The 23,126-nt window shown below is 43.0% G+C and overlaps 1 protein-coding gene across 8 annotated transcripts in view; it reads left to right on the top strand.

Moving 5' to 3' along the window:
• CHD5 (chromodomain helicase DNA binding protein 5) overlaps window positions 1-23,126 on the top strand; it is a 235,063-nt gene that overhangs the window by 5,626 nt on the left and 206,311 nt on the right. For all 8 annotated transcript variants that reach the window (XM_040429570.1, XM_040429528.1, XM_040429519.1 and 5 more), the window contains exon 2: window positions 17,819-17,949. In XM_040429570.1, coding sequence (XP_040285504.1) covers window positions 17,819-17,949 — 131 coding nt within the window. The remainder of the gene's footprint in view (window positions 1-17,818; window positions 17,950-23,126) is intronic.

The following is a 23,126-nucleotide window of genomic DNA, read 5'->3' as shown; positions in this document are numbered from 1 at the left end:
CAGGTGTCATCCAGGTTACAAACTAAATTCTTCAAATCGAACAGTATTATAAATGTGGGACTATTCCTATTACTTGGACACATGATCGCTTATGGATTTATTAAAAAAGGAGCATTATTCGTGATAATATCGCTCAAGATCTTCCTATGTATGTGTAAACCTCTCGGTCATGTGATCGCAAGGGTAAGCGGTCACATGACCTGGGAGGCTGGAAGCAAAAGCGTCCTCTAGTGATCGCCTCCCTCCTCATGTGGAAATAACAGGTGGAGAGGCCAGTCACCACGGGACCTTATTTGTAAGTGGGCGCATGCTCAGTCGTCTGCTCTGCACCGGCGGCTGCAGTTTGTGGGTGTGTCCACAAGTGACGTAGGGTGTCACGTGATCGCATCTGTGCTGCGGTCACATGATCCATTGTCCTGGGAACGGAGATGCTAGTGATCGGGAGGCGCAGCCCACAGGATCAGGTTCAAGATTGTCATCATATGATTTGTCCAGGAGTTCGCTAATAGATATATACATACAGTTGGGGTCCATTCACACGTCCGTTTTGGTGTTCCGCATCCGTTCCTATTAAAAACGGAACGTTATGCGGATCCATTCATTTTCAATGGAATCCGCAAATAATTGGACAGCACTCATGGTGCTCTCCGATTCCGTGATTCCGTTCCGTTCCGTGGGTTCCGTTATTTGGATCCTGGAAAAAAAATATACCCTGTCCTACTATTTGTCCGATTTTGCGTTCCGTCATCCCATTCTAGTCAATGGATCCGTCAAAAATGCGGATGACATGCTAAAAGCATCCTCATGTCATCCAGATTTTCGGATCCACAAAAAACAGGAACGTTTATCTGGAAAGGTAAAAATACTGACGTGTGAATGCACCCTTACATATATGTACATTATCGGCATAAAATGATATAATAAAAGATAAAGGAAATAAGAATAAGATGTGTATAAAAAATGGGGGATAGTAAAAGTTCATATAAAAAATATATATAAAAAAACCCATATAAAACGTACTCTGTAGAATATATATGCACATATACGGAATATGTACATGACATGTTATATAGAATATTATAATAGTATTTTTCTTGACTAATCCAAGTCTCTTTCTAAGTACTAGAGAGGAACGGCTATTAGGGGGACAGTGATGAAAAATAGCAGGAGATTATTTGGTACCAGATTCATACACTGCGTGCAGAATTATTAGGCAAATGAGTATTTTGACCACATCATCCTCTTTATGCATGTTGTCTTACTCCAAGCTGTATAGGCTCGAAAGCCTACTACCAATTAAGCATATTAGGTGATGTGCATCTCTGTAATGAGAAGGGGTGTGGTCTAATGACATCAACACCCTATATTAGGTGTGCATAATTATTAGGCAACTTCCTTTCCTTTGGCAAAATGGGTCAAAAGAAGGACTTGACAGGCTCAGAAAAGTCAAAAATAGTGAGATATCTTGCAGAGGGATGCAGCACTCTTAAAATTGCAAAGCTTCTGAAGCGTGATCATCGAACAATCAAGCGTTTCATTCAAAATAGTCAACAGGGTCGCAAGAAGCGTGTGGAAAAACCAAGGCGCAAAATAACTGCCCATGAACTGAGAAAAGTCAAGCGTGCAGCTGCCAAGATGCCACTTGCCACCAGTTTGGCCATATTTCAGAGCTGCAACATCACTGGAGTGCCCAAAAGCACAAGGTGTGCAATACTCAGAGACATGGCCAAGGTAAGAAAGGCTGAAAGACGACCACCACTGAACAAGACACACAAGCTGAAACGTCAAGACTGGGCCAAGAAATATCTCAAGACTGATTTTTCTAAGGTTTTATGGACTGATGAAATGAGAGTGAGTCTTGATGGGCCAGATGGATGGGCCCGTGGCTGGATTGGTAAAGGGCAGAGAGCTCCAGTCCGACTCAGACGCCAGCAAGGTGGAGGTGGAGTACTGGTTTGGGCTGGTATCATCAAAGATGAGCTTGTGGGGCCTTTTCGGGTTGAGGATGGAGTCAAGCTCAACTTCCAGTCCTACTGCCAGTTTCTGGAAGACACCTTCTTCAAGCAGTGGTACAGGAAGAAGTTTGCATCCTTCAAGAAAAACATGATTTTCATGCAGGACAATGCTCCATCACACGCGTCCAAGTACTCCACAACGTGGCTGGCAAGAAAGGGTATAAAAGAAGAAAATCTAATGACATGGCCTCCTTGTTCACCTGATCTGAACCCCATTGAGAACCTGTGGTCCATGATCAAATGTGAGATTTACAAGGAGGGAAAACAGTACACCTCTCTGAACAGTGTCTGGGAGGCTGTGGTTGCTGCTGCACGCAATGTTGATGGTGAACAGATCAAAACACTGACAGAATCCATGGATGGCAGGCTTTTGAGTGTCCTTGCAAAGAAAGGTGGCTATATTGGTCACTGATTTGTTTTTGTTTTGTTTTTGAATGTCAGAAATGTATATTTGTGAATGTTGAGATGTTATATTGGTTTCACTGGTAAAAATAAATAATTGAAATGGGTATATATTTGTTTTTTGTTAAGTTGCCTAATAATTATGCACAGTAATAGTCACCTGCACACACAGATATCCCCCTAAAATAGCTAAAACTAAAAACAAACTAAAAACTACTTCCAAAAATATTCAGCTTTGATATTAATGAGTTTTTTGGGTTCATTGAGAACATGGTTGTTGTTCAATAATAAAATTAATCCTCAAAAATACAACTTGCCTAATAATTCTGCACTCCCTGTAAATGATGGGTAAAGCCTGTGTGAATAGGAGCATATGAAGAGGGAGGGGTGGGGGGGGGAAAGTTGGCGGAGGGGAGTTTGTCCCATAACTGATATGTGTTTGTATCTTTTTTCAAATAGAATCGGCTTTACAGATGTATTTCAAAGGCCTCATTTAGACCATAGGGATTGAGGCTATTAAGTTTAAAGTTCCAATACCTCTCACGGCGTCTGATGTATTGGACGTCTTTTTGGAGATGTATTGGAATTTGTTCAATGGGTGTTACAGAAAACCCGATAACATTGCCTTCATGGTGTTCGGCCGCGTGTCTGGACACGCTATGCTTCATGTATTTCTTTTTGATATTGGAACGATGTTTGTTAAATCTGTTGCGCAGAGTCTGGATGGTACGACCTACGTATTGTAGATGGCATGGGCACTCAAGCAGATATATTACATGATTCGAATTACAGGTTAAGTGATGTTGGATTAAAAAGGAATCTCCAGTGGTTCGGCTGTGAAAAGATGATCTTTGATAAACCCCTTTTAATGACCATTGGGCCATTTTTCCACTGTTTCATTTGCTAAAAGTTGTTACTTTAGACTAGAGGGTAGAGTCCTGACCAAGTTTTCACCTCCAGTAGGAGAGTAGATAATCCCAACTAAGACCGGGCCCCCTGTTGCCCTGGGCCCCAGAGGTCGCACTACATTTTTTACGGAAGAGTAAGAATACTCCTTATACCATTTTTGTACAGTATTTTTAGACAAGGAGGCGTACGAAATTTGCAGTAATTCATATATATAATACATAGGCCTAAATATTGTTAAGATGTTGCTATTTCTGCAAGTAAACCATTAACAGTCTCCTCTATAATGTCTTCCATGCAGAAATAGCAAATTTTGACTATTTTAAATTTATGAATCCCTACTTTTCTTTTAGGACCAAATCTGTCACGTAGGGATCGGAGCGGTAGATTGTGCAAAACTCAATGCAATAAGAACTCAACAGGGATGTCTGGTGGTTGTGGCAGGAAGCAGTGGGTGGCTTAGTGGCGGTGGGTGAGGTCTGGGACGAATGCACAGGAGGCAGTTATAGGACAGTCTTATACACAATATATTAGACCAGGGACGCCCAACCTGCGGCCCTCCAGCTGTTGCAAAACTACAATTCCCACCATGCCCTGCTGTAGACTGATAGCTGTAGACTGATAGCTGTAGACTGTTGGGGCATGCTGGGAGTTATAGTTTTGCAACAGCTGGAGGGCCACAGGTTGAGCATCCCTGTATTAGACTATTGCACAGTATAGTATACTTGACGTCTCTGTACTTCATATCTGTGAGCACTGTGGCTTTCACTATAAGGTCTCAAGCACACGACTGCATCCGTTTTGCGGTCCGTGTGAAATCCGCATTTTCTTGCAGACCCTTTTACTTCAGTGGGTCCGCCAGAGCAGGACATGCTCCATCTTTTGCAGCATGGAGATGCAGATAGCACATGGATGTCCATATTCCGTGGATCCGCGATTTGCAGACCTCAAAATGGATACAGTCGTGTACATGAGACCTAAAGGGGGCAAAATGGCTGTCCCTATATCTGGGACAATCTATTGCCTATTTACCAACCCTCCTTGGTTTTTCTGGAGTCTCCCTAAAAATGTAAGCCTTCTTAGATCCTAGCAGGGCATATATAACATTATAAAATATAAGAAAAAGAACTGGATCGCACATCCTCAATACTATGCTTTTATCTAACTGCTTCTCAGCATAATTAACATTGCTTCTCAGCGCAATATGTCGTATACCTACCCCTATGTTGCATGCTGTACATGAGGCATTAGTATACAATTTGATCAAAAAGCATAGGCCCACTCACCGCGACAAGGTCACCCGACGCCGCAACACCACCCCAGCAGGCGGCCATTGTTGCTTTGGTGCTATCCTGGTGAGTTGGTGGGGCACAGTGCCATGGTGGCTTTGCCAACAGCGAGGGCGCTGTGTGACTGCTGGGTCCCGCTGCCTGATGGGGTGGTGCTGCGGTGTCGGTGGTCGCCGTGCAGTGCTGCGCCAAATTTAGAATAGGGTCCCATTCAAAGAGGCAACCTTGTCGCGGTGAGTGGGCCTATGCTTTTTGATCAAATTGTATACTAATGCCTCATGGACAGCATGCAGCATAGGGGTAGGTATACGACATATTGCGCTGAGAAGCGATGTTAATTATGCTGAGAAGCAGTTAGATAAAAGCATAGTATTGAGGATGTGCGATCCAGTTCCTTTTTTATATTTTACACATATATAACATTGTACCAATCCCAAATTGTGCTGTCTAATTACGATAAATTCATTTAATGTGCTCACCAATCATAAAAGTCTTCCATGTGATGACAAGCTACTAGTCCAATAGTCACATTCACTTTATGAAGTTCTGGACGGTCAGGCTGCGGGTCACTTTTTCCATGTGCTCCCAGCGTCCTCTCCAGTGAAGAACGTGCACCCAAACTCATAGCCCACCCCAACACATCACCATCAGTCCCCCCCCCCAATCTCCATGCCAACATACGCTGCGCCTGACTGGCCTATCACGGACCCGATCATTTTATTCATCCGACCAGGGCAAGCATGCTCAGGCATATAGTGCCCTGGGGGGAGTCTGTTGGTATCTGGTTACTATGGAGTTTGGGCGCACATTCTTCACTGGAGAGGACGCCGTGAGCACATGGAGGAGGTGACCCACAGCCCAAAACCGCTTACCCCGTGAGAATCTTGCGCCGCTGCAGTACTCTTCCTCCTCACATCAGAGCAGTGTGCCGATGACGTTTGTACAGGCGTTATTGCGACCTCTGCTGGGCCCCATAGCAGTCGCATGGTCTGCCGCTATGGTAGTTACGCCCCTGACTTGTGCTAATGACTGAGGCAATAATCAGCCCAAAGGATAGACTCCCAGAGCCTGTGACGTCATAAAGTGGTGTATGATTACTAGTGATGAGTGGCAGGGGCAATATTCGAATTCGCAATATTTTGCAAATATTTGGGCGAATATTCGTCATACATTCGAGAATTTGCCATTGTTTTCTTGATTGCGAAAATCGGCAATGTAATATGCACGTATTGCGCGCGCAATGCAGGCGTGGGTCACTTTTGCTACATTTTCAAGCTGCTAGAAGTTTCCTGAGACTGGAGAAAATGGTCGGCACGGCAGAACATTACAATAGCTTTATATGCAGATAGAGTGCTCCAATATATTCGCGATTGCGCAAATCGGCAATTAATGATGCGCATATTTTTGCGCAATGCGTGCAACTTCACATTTTATCAGGTCTGACTACATATTACTGACTGGTGCACTAAGTATTGTTGTGAACTTGTGACATCACAGCACGATGTCTGGAGCATGTATGTATGGACAGCAGAACCTATCAGCTACACTATAGATCAATCTAACCTACACTGACTATCTCCTACTAACTATCTGTATTATATATATATGAGCTAACTAACTATCTAATGTAATGACACAGCAATGACACTGCTGTCTCTGTCAGAACTGCAGAAAATGGCTGCTGGGGAGGTTCTTATATAGTAAGGGGTAGGCAACTTTCCTATTGGTTGCTAGGGATGTTGCTAAGCTCTGACAAAGACATTGCAGCCTTCTCATTGGCTCACAAGCAGGAAGCAGGGAGGGATCATGGGTTCAGATGAAAAAAATCTAGAATATTCGCGAATACAAATATATAGCACTATATTCAAAATCTTTGCGAATTCTCGAATTGGCAGTATTTGCGATTAAAATTTGCGAGTCGAATATTCGCGCCCAACACTAATGATTACATCACATTAGTGTGACCACAACAACCACCTTTCATCATTACACTAGGGAACTGTATACCCAGCAATAGCCTAATATAATCGGTTCCATATGTCATCAGTATCTGATTGGTGGGGATCCAACACCCGGGACCTCTGCACATCAGCTGTTTGAGAAGACAGCGGCACTTGCAGTAGCACCGCTGCCTTCTCTAAGCCTTTCCTAGGCCAGTGATGACATGTACATCAGTCATATGACCTAAGTGCAGCTCAGCCTAAGGGTCCATTCATACGTCAGTATTTTGTAATCCGCATCCGTTCCGCAAATTTGCAGAACGGAATGCGGACCCATTCATTTCAATGGCCCCATTCATATCCGTGGTCCCAATGGGTCCGAAAAAATGCAGATGACATGCGGAATGCATCAATATGTCACCCGCATTGTCATTGCGGATCCGTTTCCAGGAAATAGAAAAAAATATTTTTTTACTACCCTACTTCCGTTTTATTTTTTTACTTATTGAAGTGAATGGGGCTGAGCTGCGACTCCAGGCACAGCCGCTATTCAGTGTGCTTGGTGAGCTCACGGGAGCGCCGGTGCCTTCTCAAACAGCTGATCGGCGGGGGTCCCGATCAGATACTGATGACCTATCCTGAGTCTCGGCAACTATTCCTCCCAACTTCCCCATGTACTTGCTTGGATTGGCCGACTGCGCTTGTGTTCTGAATGTAGAGAGGAGATTAAGCAGAAACCATGGGTACGCTCCCTTGAGAACGTAATTCTCTCCCCTGACATTTGTCGTCAGTGGATTGTTAGGACACCTGCATACACATTAAAGGGAACCTGTCATCAACTTTGTGCTGCCCATACTAACGGCAGAATAATGTAGAGACAGGTGAGTTGATTTCAGCGGTCTGTCATTTATAAGTTAACAGTAAGTGGTTGCCGAGAACCAACATCACAATCATTGCAGACCGGGCGTGGAAAAGAGTCCCGGCCACCGGAGAAGAGTCCTGGTTATTCATGAATTCCTGCTCTCCCTGCTGATGACTGACAGTCTTCTACCTAGTTTTCTCCCTTTCTCTCTAGGAGAGAACTGACAATCATCAGCAGATGGACGGGGGAGCAGGAGATTATGGATAACCAGGACTCTTCTCAGGTAGATTTGACTCTTTTCTAGGTCTGGGCTGCAATGATTATGATGCCGGTTCTCGGCAACTACTTCCTTTTAGCTCATGAGTGACGCACCACTGAAATCAGCATTTCTGTCACTAATTTATGCTGCCCCCAGTGACGTCAACATAAAGTTGATGACAGGTTCCCTTTAAAGAGGACCTTTAAAGGGATTTTTTCTTTAAACTAATACCTTAGTATAGTATGTAAACTGCCTCCAGCATGTGCCATTGTTTTTTTTGTTCGTTTTCTTGTCAGATTGCCCTCTCCGTTGCGCCTCTATGCTACCCGCTGTGTTCTGGCGCCAAGTATGCTAATTAGTTGTATCGGTAGAGGAAGGAGGAGACCTCAGCTCTCCTCAGTGGGCGTCTCCGTGGCTGTGACGTCTGTCAATCTCAGTGGACCGCTACACCACCAGGTAGAAGATGAGCTGGTCTTGTGAGATTTGTTAAATCTTTCGAGAACACGTTATGTAAGCGAGTATAGCGCTGTTATGGTCCTGGCACATTCTAGATAGTGACAAATTTGGCAGATGAAATATATATACTAATGACTGATGACTAATGTGATTTGTATGACTGATGAAGGATATCTAACCTGGAAATCAAACCATTAAGAGGGGGTCATGTTGATGAAGGTCAGGGGCACTGCTGTATGAATTGGTCTTTGCACTCATTTCATGGGAATGACCTTTGATGTTGTGTGCACTTTGAGTCCTCAATCCTTCCATTGGTGTCAGTAGATGGAAGTAGTCTGAAGTGAGTGTCAGTACTCACTTACAAATTAAGGGGGTCCAGGAGCTGAGCTCTTTTGACTACTTTAAAACATTTCAAAAAATACTAAAATGGATCAATGTCTTTAACTTATTTTGTCCAAAAGTCTCCACTGTCCCTTTATACCACTTCTCCTGGTTAATATTCCATTGATCTTTCAATGGCTTCTAGCAACAAGTGCCACCTAGTTAGCGTACTACCATAGAGGCACATCATGCCACTGCCGTGGGATCAATGGCGAGAAGACAATTGGACTACTCCTGTTGCCTTTCTTCACGAGATCATAGTGTAACATTAAAAATAAAATAAGAGATAAAAAAAAACAACTCAGGTTACCCACAGCCGCCACTAGGGGGGCTTTCTGCCTACAAATCTGTAGCTCTTCCAATAAAGTTCAAGAGGAACGGTATAAATCCATATGCAGAAAGCTACCCCTAGTGGCACTGCAGGTAGCCAGAATTAAAAGGGTTACCCCGGAATTTGATATTGATGGCCTGTCTTTAGGATAGGTCATCAATATCAGATTAGCGTCAGTACGACTCCTAGCACCCCCACCGATCAGCTGTTTGAAGAGCGCCGTACATTGTATAGTGGCATTGGTTGGTATTACAGATCAGCCCTATGCATTTGCGCCTAGGCCATTAGACCATATACGGTGACGTCATTGGCCGAGTATGAGGCCTAAGCATTCCTGGAGCTCTGCACCTCTTCGAAAAGCTGATGGGCGGGGGTCTGACTTCCAGGGATAGGTCATAAATATCACATTTCGGGATAATCCCTTTAACTGTATCACTTTGTTAAGAAAAGCAGGGCATTTCGAACACTACAAGAAAAGAAGGACTTTCCCTTTAATTCAAGAAGTAGTTTTGTGAGGTTCACTTCATCTAGCTGCAGTAAAATTCAGATAACGTTCCATTCTTTGGACACACATGTCCTCTAATCTGGAGCTTGATTTTTCTGGTTTGTAAATGACCTTTATTGTTCTGACAGTACAAACGTGCACGATGGACTCCGGCTGATTGATGAACATTCTGCTAAATTGTCTAGACTGAGATCAGGAGACATATCTAATTAATATACAGGATGGGCCTGTGTCATAAGACGCCAGCTGCAGAACGGATCGGAAGGAAAACCCAGAACTGTAATCATAGGACAAACAACAAAAATGACACAAGATGACTATGGGACCCATTTATCAGTGTTGTCCTTGCACCTGTTTTCCATGCAGTGCACCATGCACAGTGCCTACAGTGCAATAGCACAGATATGCAAGGACTCCACGTGCTACCACTCAGCCTCCTGTACACATGGCTTAGGCTACTTTCACACTTGCGCTTGATCGGATCCGTTCTGAACGGATCCGATCATATTAATGCAGACGGAGGCTCCGTTCAGTACGGATCCGTCTGCATTAATAACTTAGAAAAATTTCTAAGTGCGAAAGTAGCCTGAGCGGATCCGTTCAGACTTTCAATGTAAAGTCAATGGGGGACGGATCCGCTTGAAGATTGAGCCATATGGTGTCATCTTCAAGCGGATCCGTTCCCATTGACTTACATTGTAAGTCTGGACGGATCCGCACGCTTCCGCACGGCCAGGCGGACATCCTAACGCTGCAAGCAGCGTTCAGCTGCTTGCAGGGCCGTGCAGAGGCGAGCAGAGCGGAGGCTGAACGCCGCCAGACTGATGTAGTCTGAGCGGATCTGCATCCATTCAGACTGCATCAGGGCTGGACGGAAGCGTTCTGCTCCGCTCGTGAGCCCCTTCAAACGGAGCTCACGAGCGGACAGCAGAACGCTAGTGTGAAAGTAGCCTTAAAGGGGTTATCCCATGAGTATTGTCAATAAATGAAAATCAGACATCATATAGCATATTTTTTACAAAGCTAGAATCAGCCCTGTACCTCTGATGGATCCAGATCCACCCCAGCAGTTGTTCTGCTGTATATTTTAAGCTAGTAGCTGAAGGGGTCATGTCCTTTCAGCTGCAGCTCTCTGGTAAATCAGGTTGGTGGCAGTTGAAAGATGGAACTGAGCATGAGCGACCACCTCAGCCATGTAACTGAAGTGGGCGAAATAAGAAAAAGGACAAACAGCAGGTGGCGCTATACAGTTACATTTTATTGAATAGCTCAGTGGCTATAAATTTTTTTTTATTTCAAGCAATTACAAAAATATTCAGATCCAGCTGCTGGTTTATTAATATAGAATATTTTTCATGGGACAACCCCTTTAAATTTCACATGTATTTTGGTTTGTATTGTGAAATACGTGTGAAAACTGGAACAAATCTGCGCCCCCTTACTTCCAATAGTAATTGCTGTTAATATGCCCCCATTTGTTTTGTGCCAATCCATGTCAAGAAGAGACATGTCCCTTCTTGGCGTGGTTTCTGCCATGATGGGTGTCCACACACAGGTGAGCTCCATTGAATGTCTAGTTCCGTCTTTTGTAACAGAGGCCTAATTAAGTTATGATTTGTCAGGGCAATACCAACCACTAGAGAGAGCAATGGAGACTGACACATGTCTCTTCAGGTAATGGCAAAGCTTTTCAAAGCCACTTAATGACTCTGGTGACCCTCAGGATGAAGAGAATGAGATGTGACAATTTTTTTCCTTGTGTAGGATGGGAAGTTTTTAAAGTGCTTCAGAAATACCTGGGCTTGATTGCAGAAGAGCAGTCATTACACAGAAATTGTTCAAGATACTCTTTTCTTTGCTAATGCCAAGGCAATTACACTGTCAATTAGACCTTCACCGGCACTCAAGCCATGGCTGTGCGGGTGATTTGTGGTAGTGTGATCATGCTACAGGAACAGACAAAATGCTGTAGACGTAGGGCTGAGCTGATCAGGTTGAGAGGCAGTTGAATTTTTTTTAGGAGCAAAACAAGAAGAACTTTCTTAGATGTCAAGAGACAATAACCCAAAAAGTTGAGCACCAGGAGGAAAAAAGGGCCCCATTATTTGGCCATCATATGTGAATCATTATCCTCATGTTAACAAACACCTTCAGCTTAGTCTAAAGTGTTTAACAGGGTTCTAGGATTAGAAAAACATAGCTACTTTCTTCCTAAAACCACATCACAGCTATCCACAGGTTGTGTATGGTATGGCAGGTCTGCACCTTTCACTTCAATGGAACTGAACCGCATACTCGGGCAATCCATGTACAAGCGTGGCTTTATTTTTACAAGAAAGCAGCCTCCTTTTCTAATTGTGGACAATCCATAGACACCTTCACTGTTCAATCCAAAGAATCCAACATGGCTGATTTGTATCTACACCACTTCACTGAGGATGTAAACCTTACGGGGTCTGAGAAAAAATCCACATGACTAATTCTTCTCTTGCCAGACAAGTCAGTGGGTCTGGTGACCCTCATAAACATTGGACTTTATTAAAACTGGCACTTCTTACACAAGTCTTAGCAAGAACTACCCGGGAGTAAGATGCTCAAACCTTATTAAGACGTGCAGGCATGTTAATAAATTTAGTGAATGTGCTGGAGGTCCTTGGCCAGAAAATCAAATCTATGCCAGCTATTTAAAAAAACCTTGATGTTACTATAGGACCTCTGGATAGAAGTGACCTATTCCAGGTAGGTCTTGACCCCACTTTATTGCTTGGTTGGAACCTAGAGGTATGTGGTTTTCTCAGGTGCTACAATGTCAGCAAACAAGGAGATGTTACATTTATCGAGACCTGCTAGCTCAGGTGCTTAGGAGTGTGGTGGTGTCGTCAAGTAGCTGCTTCAAAGGGTCTTATTTTTATCTATGGCCACTGACCTTTATGTACACCACTTTAATGGACCTCTGTAGCCGTTCCCCACAGATAAGATTTTATAACCTACCTAATCAATAAATCATCAAAAGACCACATGTTTTACAGGACGTTTTTTCCCGCCTCCTGGCATTCTCCCGAGGAACAGTTCCACTTGGCATGATCGTTGTCATTGTAGTTGGAGTTTATTAGCCAAAAGCTTGTCTTCTGCTACACAATCAACCGCTGAAGGGAAGAGAATGCGGTATAAATAAAGTGACCCTCTGGTTCAACAAAAAAAATTCACATTAGTTGGGGTATGAACACAGCACGGGGCTCGTTTTTATTTTTTCCACTGCAGATCCACTAATTCCTGGGCTCTTCTGCCATCCAAGATGTCCACACCACTTTTCAGACTGAAGCACGCTGTGCGTTTCGTAGTCCAAGACACTTCCTGCTTGTTTAGCCCTGCCCTTGGTTTGGCTAGCACTGCTCATGTGAGAAATGCTTTCTTCTCTGGGGCAGCAGGTAGTGTCTTGGACTTCGAAATGCACAGTGTACATCAGGTAGTCTGAGAAGCAGGGCAAAAGAATAGCCTGGGAATAGGCGTATCTGCAGCTGAAAAGATGAAAAAGGTCACCAAGTAAGTGTGCATTTGGAAGTTCCTCGATTTCCTGATCTCAACACAGGGGAGCCATTCAGATGCTGTGGTCACAATTGACCATGGCATCTGAGGGATCAAATGTCTGGTCAGCGTTATCGCCGATCATACATTAGCTTCAGATGTCTGCTGTTTAAAACAGCAGAAACTCAGGAGTTATGGCGCCCTCTCAGCATCTGAGCAGGCACCATGTTTAAATGATGGACTTCCACCGTACAGGGGTTTAGAAAGAGGTTAAGAAAGTATTTCAGTTGCACTTTGCGCTACAAAAATTATTATTTTTTAAATGTAGAAACAGAAAATGTAGCTGGTCAGGTAGTGAGGTAAATGGCCCAGTCTGAACTGGTTAATAAGAGCCCATGAGGCACCCCAAAATAAATACAGACCTGAGACCAAACCCCGGAATGAATGCAGTCACCAAAGCCCTAAAAATATAAATTCAGATCAGTCCCCAAAATAAATGCAGATCCCAGAATAAATACAGACACCAGGCCCCTATATACAAATATGCCACAATAAATATAGATCCTCAAAATAATGGCAGATCCACTAAATATATGGACTCCAAATCAGACCAATATATACTATAAGTAGACCCCAAAACTAACAAGAGACACCAGACTCCCTAAATAAATACAGACCCCAAAACAGATTTCCTAAATATTTTCATATATATTACTAAATATGTACCCCAGAATAAATATGGACTCTAGATCAAACCTCAAAATAACTACAGACACCAGACCCCCCTTAAATAAATACAGACACCATACCCATGAATAAATTCAGACCCCAGATTCAGACCCCTAAATAAATGTGTACCTTAGAATAAATGCATGCCTCAGACACTAGACTAGACCCTCTAAATAAATTCAGACCCCAGACCAGATCCCTTAAATACAGACCCCAAACCAGACCGCATAAATAAATACTGACCTCCTAAATAACAATGGACCCTAGACTCTGTAAATACAGACCCCCAGCCAAGATCTGTTAATAAAAACAGTCCAAATAAATACAGACCCCAGACCCCCTAAACAAATAAATAACCCAGACACTTAGGCCACTTTCACACGGGCGTCGCGTGTGAGGGCCGGATAGGATGCAGCGATTTTTCCGTGCAAGTGCTAAGCGCTTTAATGCACGCGCGTGAGAAAAATCTGCACGTTTGGTACCCAGACCCAGACCCGAACCCGGACTTCTTCACAGAAGTTCAGGTTTGGGTTTGGGATCAGTGTTGTTTAGATTTTATTATTTTCCCTTATAACATGGTTATAAGGGAAAATAATAGCATTCTTAATACAGAATGCAAAGTAAATTAGGGATGGAGGGGTTAAAAAAATTATAATAAAAATTAAACTCACCTCATCCACTTGTTTGCGCAGACCGGCTTTTCTTCTTTCTTCTTCTTTGAGAACCTGGAAGAAAAGGACCTTTGGTGACGTCACTGCGCTCATCACATGGTCCAGCACATGATCCATCACCATGGTGATGGACCATATGATGAGCGCAGTGACGTCACCAAAGGTCCTTTTCTCCCTCACATGCGATGCCCGTGTGAAAAAGGCCTAAGGCCTCTTCACACGGGCGAGTTTTCCGCGCGGTTGCAATGCGTGAGGTGAACGCATTGCACCCGCACTAAATCCGGACCCATTCATTTATATGGGGCTGTGCACAGGAACGGTGATTTTCACGCAACGCAGGCCCCATAGAAGTGAATGGGGCTGCTTGAAAATCGCAAGCATCCCCAAGCATGTGTGGATGCGGTGTGATTTTCACGCATGGTTGCTAGGAGATGATCGGGATGGGGACCCGATCATTATTATTTTCCCTTATAACATGGTTATAAGGGAAAATAATAGCCTTCTGAATACAGAATGCTTAGTAAAATAGGGATGGAGGGGTTAAAAAAAAATTATTATAATGAAACTCACCTCATCCACTTGTTCGCGCAGCCCGGCTTCTCTTCTTTCTTCTTCTTGGACCTGGGAGGAAAATGACCTTTGGTGACGTCACTGTGCTCATCACATGGTCCATCACATGATCCATGCACGGTTGTGTTCATGTAGCCTAAAGAAAATGATATCACTACTGTCTTTGCTGCGAGATGGAGTTATAGCTGGGGGCTTACCCTTGCCTATTCCTCGTTTCACACCAGTCATTATGGCGTAAGTTCCATAGTAAACTGAGGTTACGTAAATGAGTTCTTGACTTAAATCGGGGCCGGTTTATGGATATGTCTACTAAAAGAATAGCAAGACTCAAAGGGAGATTTATGAAACTGTCTAAAAAGAAAAACTGTCTTTGTTTTCGTTCTTATACTGCTCTTGAGTAAGCTGTACTGTGATTGGTTACTATGAGCAATAGATCTGCCTTGTGTCTATTTGCTAAATTTAAAAGGGCTGTCTGACCCCCAAAAAATTTTAATAATGGCCCAAACCAAAAAGCTATTAGCATAAAAAAGATCTATTCGCCGGCGCTCCGTTCCGCTGAAGCCACTGAATGGCTGCTTTAGTCCATTAATGGCACCTAAATGTTTTTTTTTTATAGACTTTTGTTTTCAGTTTGTGAATATAATACCTGTGAGAGATGCAGTTTCATATTTTAATATGAGGTCCGCCTATATGCCTGTGTAAACTCCTTCATTATGCAGATTGGTGGGGATCCCAAGAGTTAGATCAAACACTGAGGCTAAGGAACTATAAAACTAAGGCCTCATTCACACAACCATGTCCATTTTGCAGGCGGCAAACCATGGATCTGCAAAACACGGACATTGGTTGTGTGCACCCATTGACCCATTGACTTCAATAAGTCCGCAGTCTGCAATTTACAGCCAAAGATAGGACATGTGCTTCCGTATGCTGCCAGGTCTGGTAAAGATAGTCTTTAAAATGCTGGGCTGATCACATTAACTGACCCAGTTGTTTTGCTAGAATCAGTATTGGACCCCTAACAATCACCTAGTGATGGCCTGTCCTGAGAATAGGCCATCACTTACTAAAGGCTGGACAACCCCTAAGGCCTCATGCACACGACAGTATTTTTTCACGGTCCGCAAAACAGGGTTCCGTTGTTCCGTGATCCGTGTCTGTTTTTTTTCCCGTGTGCCTTCCTTGATTTTTGGAGGATCACCAGACATGAAAAGTGAAAAAAAAATCTAAGTTAAGTTTGCCTTGAAAATTATAGGAAAAAAACGGACATGGATCATGGACGCGAATGAGATTCTTGTGTGCCTCCATGTTTTTTCACGGACCCATTGACTTGAATGGGTCCGCAAACTGTTGTCCGTGAAAAAAATAGGATAGGTGCTATTTTTTTGACGGACAGGAAACACGGATCACAGACGCGGATGACAAACGGTGCATTTTCCGAGTTTTCAACGGACCCATTGAAAGTCAATGGGTCCGCAGAAAATCACGGAAAACGGAACAACGGACACGGAACCCAACAACGGTCGTGTGCATGAGGCCTAACTCAGTGTTTTTCTCATGGTCACCAGTTTATGGTGCCCTCAGATGGGGTATAAAACTGTTGACAATTTTTTCTTTGAAAGTCAATGAATGACCCATTCTACTGCCGATGTTTGGAGCTCAGATGCCCGTATGCTCACTTGGTAGCCCAATAGTCAGATAAGATTCCCATTGGTGTTTTTTTTTCTGGTTTTCCTTGACATTTCAGATTGGGAAAACAAAAAGTTGTGATGCTGGCCACATCAACCTTATTCTTGTCATGATTTTTCTTGTGAAGGTTAGAAACTCAGTGCAATAATTTGGTTGCTGTGGGCAACTGTTCCACTTTTTGTTGGGCCTAACCTTCATCATTTTCAATAAGACTTTTTAAGGAAATAATTGACTTCTGAATGCTAAAGGATGTAGACCTTCAGTCTCATTTGTGTTTACTTCGTTTGTTTTTTTGTAATGCTTTTGACCTTTTATTTGGAAAAAGGTGGAAGCTTTAAAGGGGTGGTCCTAGAATTTTTTTTGTTCTTTGTATGTTTCTAACTAAGCAAATGTAAGGGATTTTCAATTCACTTACTTAATCTCCAGTGGCCCCGTTCTACTAGTTATCTGAGGTCACATGACCTGTGATGTCAGCTTTGTTCCCTGCTCCGATGAGGTTCCCTGCACAAGCCTGAAGGAGCATGTCTTCCTCTGTGGACAGAACGTCACTTTGGGCTGTGCTGTTTGGAGCGACAAGTCATGCCCCTGCACTGCCAATCTGCTGGCTGAGATGTTTGCCCTTTGTCTCCCCTCCCACTGGATTCAGCAAAGTTTAACCCCTTCAACCATCAGCAGCACAGACTCAGGGTTGGGGGCTCTGCCTCAGATGTCGAGCAGGACAGGATCTTCCCTCCCTCCTCACCCTGCAAACACAGAGCTGACAAAGACCGGAGGAGTCCTCTCCTCTGTACTCTTCTGCTGGTTGTGAGGAAGTGTCTGCAGAGCATTGCACAGGAACACGTAGGGGGAAGATCCTGTGTGTATCAGCAATGACATTGTACTATACTTGTAGTCCCACACATACAACATGAGTATCCCAGCAGTCAGACCGCAGACAGGGCAGCACTTTTATTCTCTCCCTTTGCTGAGCAGGGAAAGGGGAACGGCAGTCTTTGACACCCACAAATATTGTGAATAAAACCTCCGATTGTTGTTACACGCCCCCACAGTTCTGCAACTGCATGTCAACAAAGGGGCCAGAACAGAACTGGGGAAATGAGGAAATATTATTATTTTTTTGCCTAAAACTTGTTTAGCTTATGTATATATTGCTGACCATCAGATTTACAGTGCTGTATTTATTTATTTTTTTAAATAACTCCAGACAACCCCTTTTAATGCCTGTGAAATGTATTCCTGCTTAAAAGATGAAAATTATAATAAAACTTGGTGCCTTCTCTCTCTTTAGAGGATGAAGATCTGGGTATGGAGGCCATAGATGACTTCTTTCCTGAAGAACAGGTCACCATTCAAAAAAGAAAAAAGTCCAAAAAGTCTAAGGAAAATAAAGTGACCAAGACAAAAAGAAGGAAAAAAGAGGTAAGAAGTTTTATGACGAGATGTTTGTGAAAGATCTATGTATCTATTCTTCTATCCATACTTATTTATACATTTATGTATTCTGTATTTCATCAATATCTATTTATTATATATATATATCTATCTGTCTGTCTATCTATCTCACATCTATCCATCCTCTCCTATCAACCCATTTTTCTCATTATATTTCTGTCATACATTTTCATATCCATTTCTTATTAAGGACTGATTACCTTTTTAGAGCTAAAATACTCCCAGTTAGACCGTAATATTGTCTCATCTCTGCGTTCTGTTGCATGTTAGAGCTTTATTAGGTGAGCCTGTGAAATGAGACTGCTGAGACCCATCGTTTCGCATGGGTGCGTTTGTAAATGAGGGGAGCTATTTATTAAAATGTGTTATATGGCAGCAAATAAATGTAAATGTGTTGCTGTTTCCAAGGACACAAAACCATAAGCACAAGTCATGGTTTATCTTTTATAATTCTGTCTAACTGTGCGCCGATCTACTCATCTGTAAATTTACTAGTAAAAATTAAATGTAATTCAGAATAGGAGACTGTAGATAGGAGCAATGCAGAGAATGGAGCTGATTTAAAAACAAAACAATTTGCCCTAAGGCCTCTGTCACGCGAGCGAGTTTTCTGTCCAGCTGCGATGGCTGCAGCAAACGCATAGCATCCGGACTGATTCCTGACCCATTCATATCAATGGGACTGTACGCAGGATTGTTTTTCATGCCTTATCATTTCTGCCTTCAGGAAAATTCGCAGAATGTTCTATATTGTGCATTTTTCATGCAGCTCTGGTTCCCCAAGTGAATGGGACTTTAGTGAAAAATTGATGCAATCCAGATGCAATGCGTGTTTCCGTTTTTTTTCTGTGTGAGTGCAATCAGTTTTTGATGCGTTTTTCACCCGCGTAAAAAAAAAACTTGAGAATTGCTACATCTTATAGCAACCATCAGTGAAAAACGCGTTTTATCCAGATTGTGTCCGGATGCAATGCATTTTTCACTGAAGCCCCATTCACTTCTACGGAGCCAGAGCTGCATGAAAAACACAGAATATAGAACATGCTGCAATTTTTCCTGATCACAGAAATAGGGCTGAAGCTATCGACTATTTTTGAAATTGAGTAGTCAACGATTATTCGAGTACTCTAATAACAAAAAACTAATTAAAAAAAACGTTTTCTTTATAAAAAAGCCCCTCAGTGCCACCAGCTGCCCCCTCAGTGCCATCAGCTGCCCCCCCGTGCTTCCCCCTCAGTGCCATCAGCTGCCCCCTCAGTGCCACCAGCTCCCCCCCTCCCAGTGCCATCAGCTGCCCCCCCTTCATTACCACCAGCTATCTTACATTTAGAATTGGCGAAGGATCCACCAAAGTTATGAAGAGGCAGGCACCTCTTCATAACTTTGGCAGAACCACCCGCCAGCTTAGGGGTTTATTAAGAATGGTGTCTAAACATAATAAATGTGCCCCAGAGTGCTCAGAAAAATGCACCTCCTGTCATATGTTTCAGATGTATATAACACCCTTAGGCCTCAGGCCTCATGCACACGACCGTGCTGTTTTTTGCGGTCCGCAAACCGCGGATCTGCAAAAAACGGAAGCCGTCCGTGTACCTTCCGCAATTTGTGGAACGGAACGGGCGGCCATTGATATAACTGCCTATTCTTGTCCGTTTTGCGGACAAGAATAGGACAGGTTATATTTTTTTTGCGGGGCCGCGGAACGGAGGAACGGATGCGGACAGCACACAGAGTGCTGTCTGCATCTTTTGCGGCCCCATTGAAGTGAATGGCTCCGCTCGGACCAAAACAACGGCCGTGTGCATGAGGCCTCATGCACACTAACGTATTTTCTTTCTGTGTCCGTTCCGTTCTCTTTGCGGACCGTATACGGAACCATTCATTTCAATGGGTCCGCAAAAAAAAAGGAAGTTACTCCGTGTGTATTCCGTTTCTGTATGTCCGTATTTTCCTTCTGCGCAAAAATAGAACATGTCCTATTATTGTCCACATTACAGACAAGGATAGTACTGTTCTATTAGGGGTCGGCTGTTCCGTTCCACAAAATACGGAATGCACACGGATGTCATCCGTATTTTTTGCAGATTCGTTTTTTGCGGACTGCAAAATACACACAGTGGTGTGCATGAGGCCTTAGTCGTAGCAAGGTGGTGTGAACACGGGTGGTGCTTATATCTAATGCTGGGACAGATCCCACTGGCCTCAGACACAACAGACATAGCAACTTACATAGGAAAAACTAAAGTGGAAACCAAAATAAACAGAAAAAAAACCCACACCAAACCAGGTCAAAATCAATAGTGTAATAATTTAGTGCATTAGGTACACAAGTATCCAATTTGAATATCCATCTAGCTTCAGTATTCAACTCTTTCACTATTGGAGGTTTTTAGTTTTTGCGTTTTCATTTTTCTTCCCTACTTCCCTTGAGGCATAACTTTTTTTTATATTTCCTTTCACATGGCTGTATGAGGGCTTATTTTTTACGGGACAAGTTGTACTTTCTAATGCCAGTATGCCACCATTAATTATGGCATAAAATGTATTGGGAAGCGGTAAAAAAATTCCAAATGGGGTGGAAATGGAAAAAAAAAAAGGCTATTAATCCACCATTTCACAGGTTTTGTTACCACGGCGTTCCGTTTGCGGCAAAACTGATCCATGCCCTTCATTTTCTGGGTCAGTATGATTACAATGATACCCCATAGGTGTAGTTTTTTTATGTCTAAATAGTGTAAAAATAAATGTAAATTTTTTTTTAAATTTTTTTTTTTATATCACCATATTCTGACCCCTATAACTTTTTATACTTATGTCTACTGAACTGTTTAGTGGCTCTATTTTTGCTGGACAATCCGTAGTTTTTATTGATGCCATTTTGGAGTGTGCGTGACTTTTTGATCAAATTTTTTTTGGGTAAGAGAAGCAATGAAAAAATCAGCCATTTTTACCCCTTTTTCCGTTACGCCATTTGCCGTATAGGAAATTTTTCAGTCGCGGTAATACCCATAATGTTTATATGTATTGTTATTTAGGTATTTTTTTTTTTATTATACGGAAAGGGGGGTGATTTAAACTTTTATAGATATTTTTTTTTACATTTTTTTATTAATTTTTTGTGATGATTTTGAGGCTCATATATGAGCCTATAAATAAGTTTTTTTTCAATTTTGTTCTATCAGCGATTTTTAAAATGCGATTTAAACTGGATATTGCTAATTTCTTATCCTTGCCTGCCATCTTGTAGCCAAAATAATAATTGCAGCTTGAACACTTTCAGCCTTGTCAGCGAGGCTGAAAGTGTTCAGGGCAACTACCACTTGGCCACACGGGGCATCGGTAGGAAGCCCGGTAGCTCGAGCTTCCGGGTTTTTGTGATTTAGAAGCCATGATCTCACTTGATCACGGCATCTAAACAATTTGCTGGCCATGGTGCCCGCTGCACGTGCGAGTGGGCGCCATGTTTACACATGTACATGTACGGCGCTGGTAGCGAAAGGGTTAATCGTCTATGGCAGGGGTCAGCACTCCAGGTTTTGTGAAACTATGACTCCCAGCCTGCACACTTGCTTGGTTATTCTCAAAACTCCCATAGAAGTGAATAGAGCATGCTGGGAGTTGTAGTTTCACAACAGCTGGAGTGTTGGGGGTTGCTGACCCCTGGTCTACGGTGTGCATTGGAGGTACAAGGCATTGGAAAAGTGACTCTGCCAGTTTTAGGTGGCGATGCACACTGCAGGCTATTAAATACTGAAGCTGGATGGCTATTAAAATTGGGCACTTGTGTACCTAATGGACTAAACCACATGCATGATTTTATATTACACTATTGATTTTGACCTGGTTTGGTGTTTTTTTTTCTGTTTATTTTGGTTTCCACTTTAGTTTTTCCTATGTATTTTGCTGTATCTGAGGCCAGTGGGATCATTCCCTGTGAGCTGCTGCCACACATGTATTACATTTTTTATTTAAAGGAAAACTGTCGTATTATATATTTTTTTGGAGTATTGGATTGTGGTGATTAATATCACCTTGGTGGCCCTATTTCAACTTTTCACTGTGTATTCAATTACCCCTTAATTCCACAGTTTTGTTCCCTGTACTGCCTACTTTTACCTCTGCTTAAAATAGGGTTGCTAGGCATGGTCCGTCCCTCTGTTGAAGGACGGAGGACGCAGCGTGCAGGCTCACATTACTGACAGCCAGGGACTGTAAGTAAATGATTAAAGCCAGGTCCTCCCCAGCAGCTGATAACAGTGCCTGGGCTGTGTGCACTTCTCCCTGTCCCTGCGCTTGGCAGACGCTCCCTCACTCAGCAGAGCTGGAGAATGCAGAGTTGGAGCAGCGCAGACCAGGGAAGGGAGATCTGCCATCTGCTCAGTGTATAAATGAAAGCAACATGTGGTAAGAGGACCCCTTTGTGCTGCTGGAGATTAACCCTTTAAGGGGGAGGGCTCTGGTTACTGACACTTTTGCAGGGGGGCTATTGTTACTGGCTAGTGAGGGCAGGCGGGATTAGCCTCAGGGTGAGGGCAGTGGCGGCCATCTTAACTGAATAGTGAAATTGCAGTTTTATGCAGACTGGTTGCTAAGGGCTGAATCTTATTAAATATGGGGTAAGTCAGTCTAATAGTAACTGATTCTGGAATATCATGTTATTACTAACTACATATATGAAAATTGAAATTAGGGTCTAAATGTGACAGTTATCCTTTAATGTATTCAGCTCCATCCCAGCATTAGATATAAGTAGCACCCATGTTCACACCACCTTGCTACAACTAAGGGTGTTATATACATCCGAAACGCATCACAGGAGGTGCATTTTTCTGTGCCCTATTGGGGTCATTTATCAAACTGGTGTAAATTAGAACTGGCTGAGTTGCCCATAGCAACCAATCAGATTACACCTTTCATTTTCCAAAGAAGCTGTGAAAGATTAAAGGTGGAATCTGATTGGTTGCTATGGGCAACTAAGCCAGTTTTACTTTACACCAGTTTGATAAATGACCCCATATGTGTTTGGCATACCTGAATTTGATGCCTATTCTTCAATAAAGGATTCCATTGTTTTATCTGGAAATTGAATTAACTTTTTTCGCCAGTTTGTGTTGGAGTGCCAAGGACCTCCCCGGACCTCTGCA

This window comes from Bufo bufo, chromosome 1 (genome assembly GCF_905171765.1).
Source record: "Bufo bufo chromosome 1, aBufBuf1.1, whole genome shotgun sequence".
Lineage (NCBI taxonomy): Eukaryota > Metazoa > Chordata > Amphibia > Anura > Bufonidae > Bufo > Bufo bufo.
Note: the sequence above shows the minus strand (reverse complement) of the source record. Positions and strands in the feature narration are given on the sequence as shown.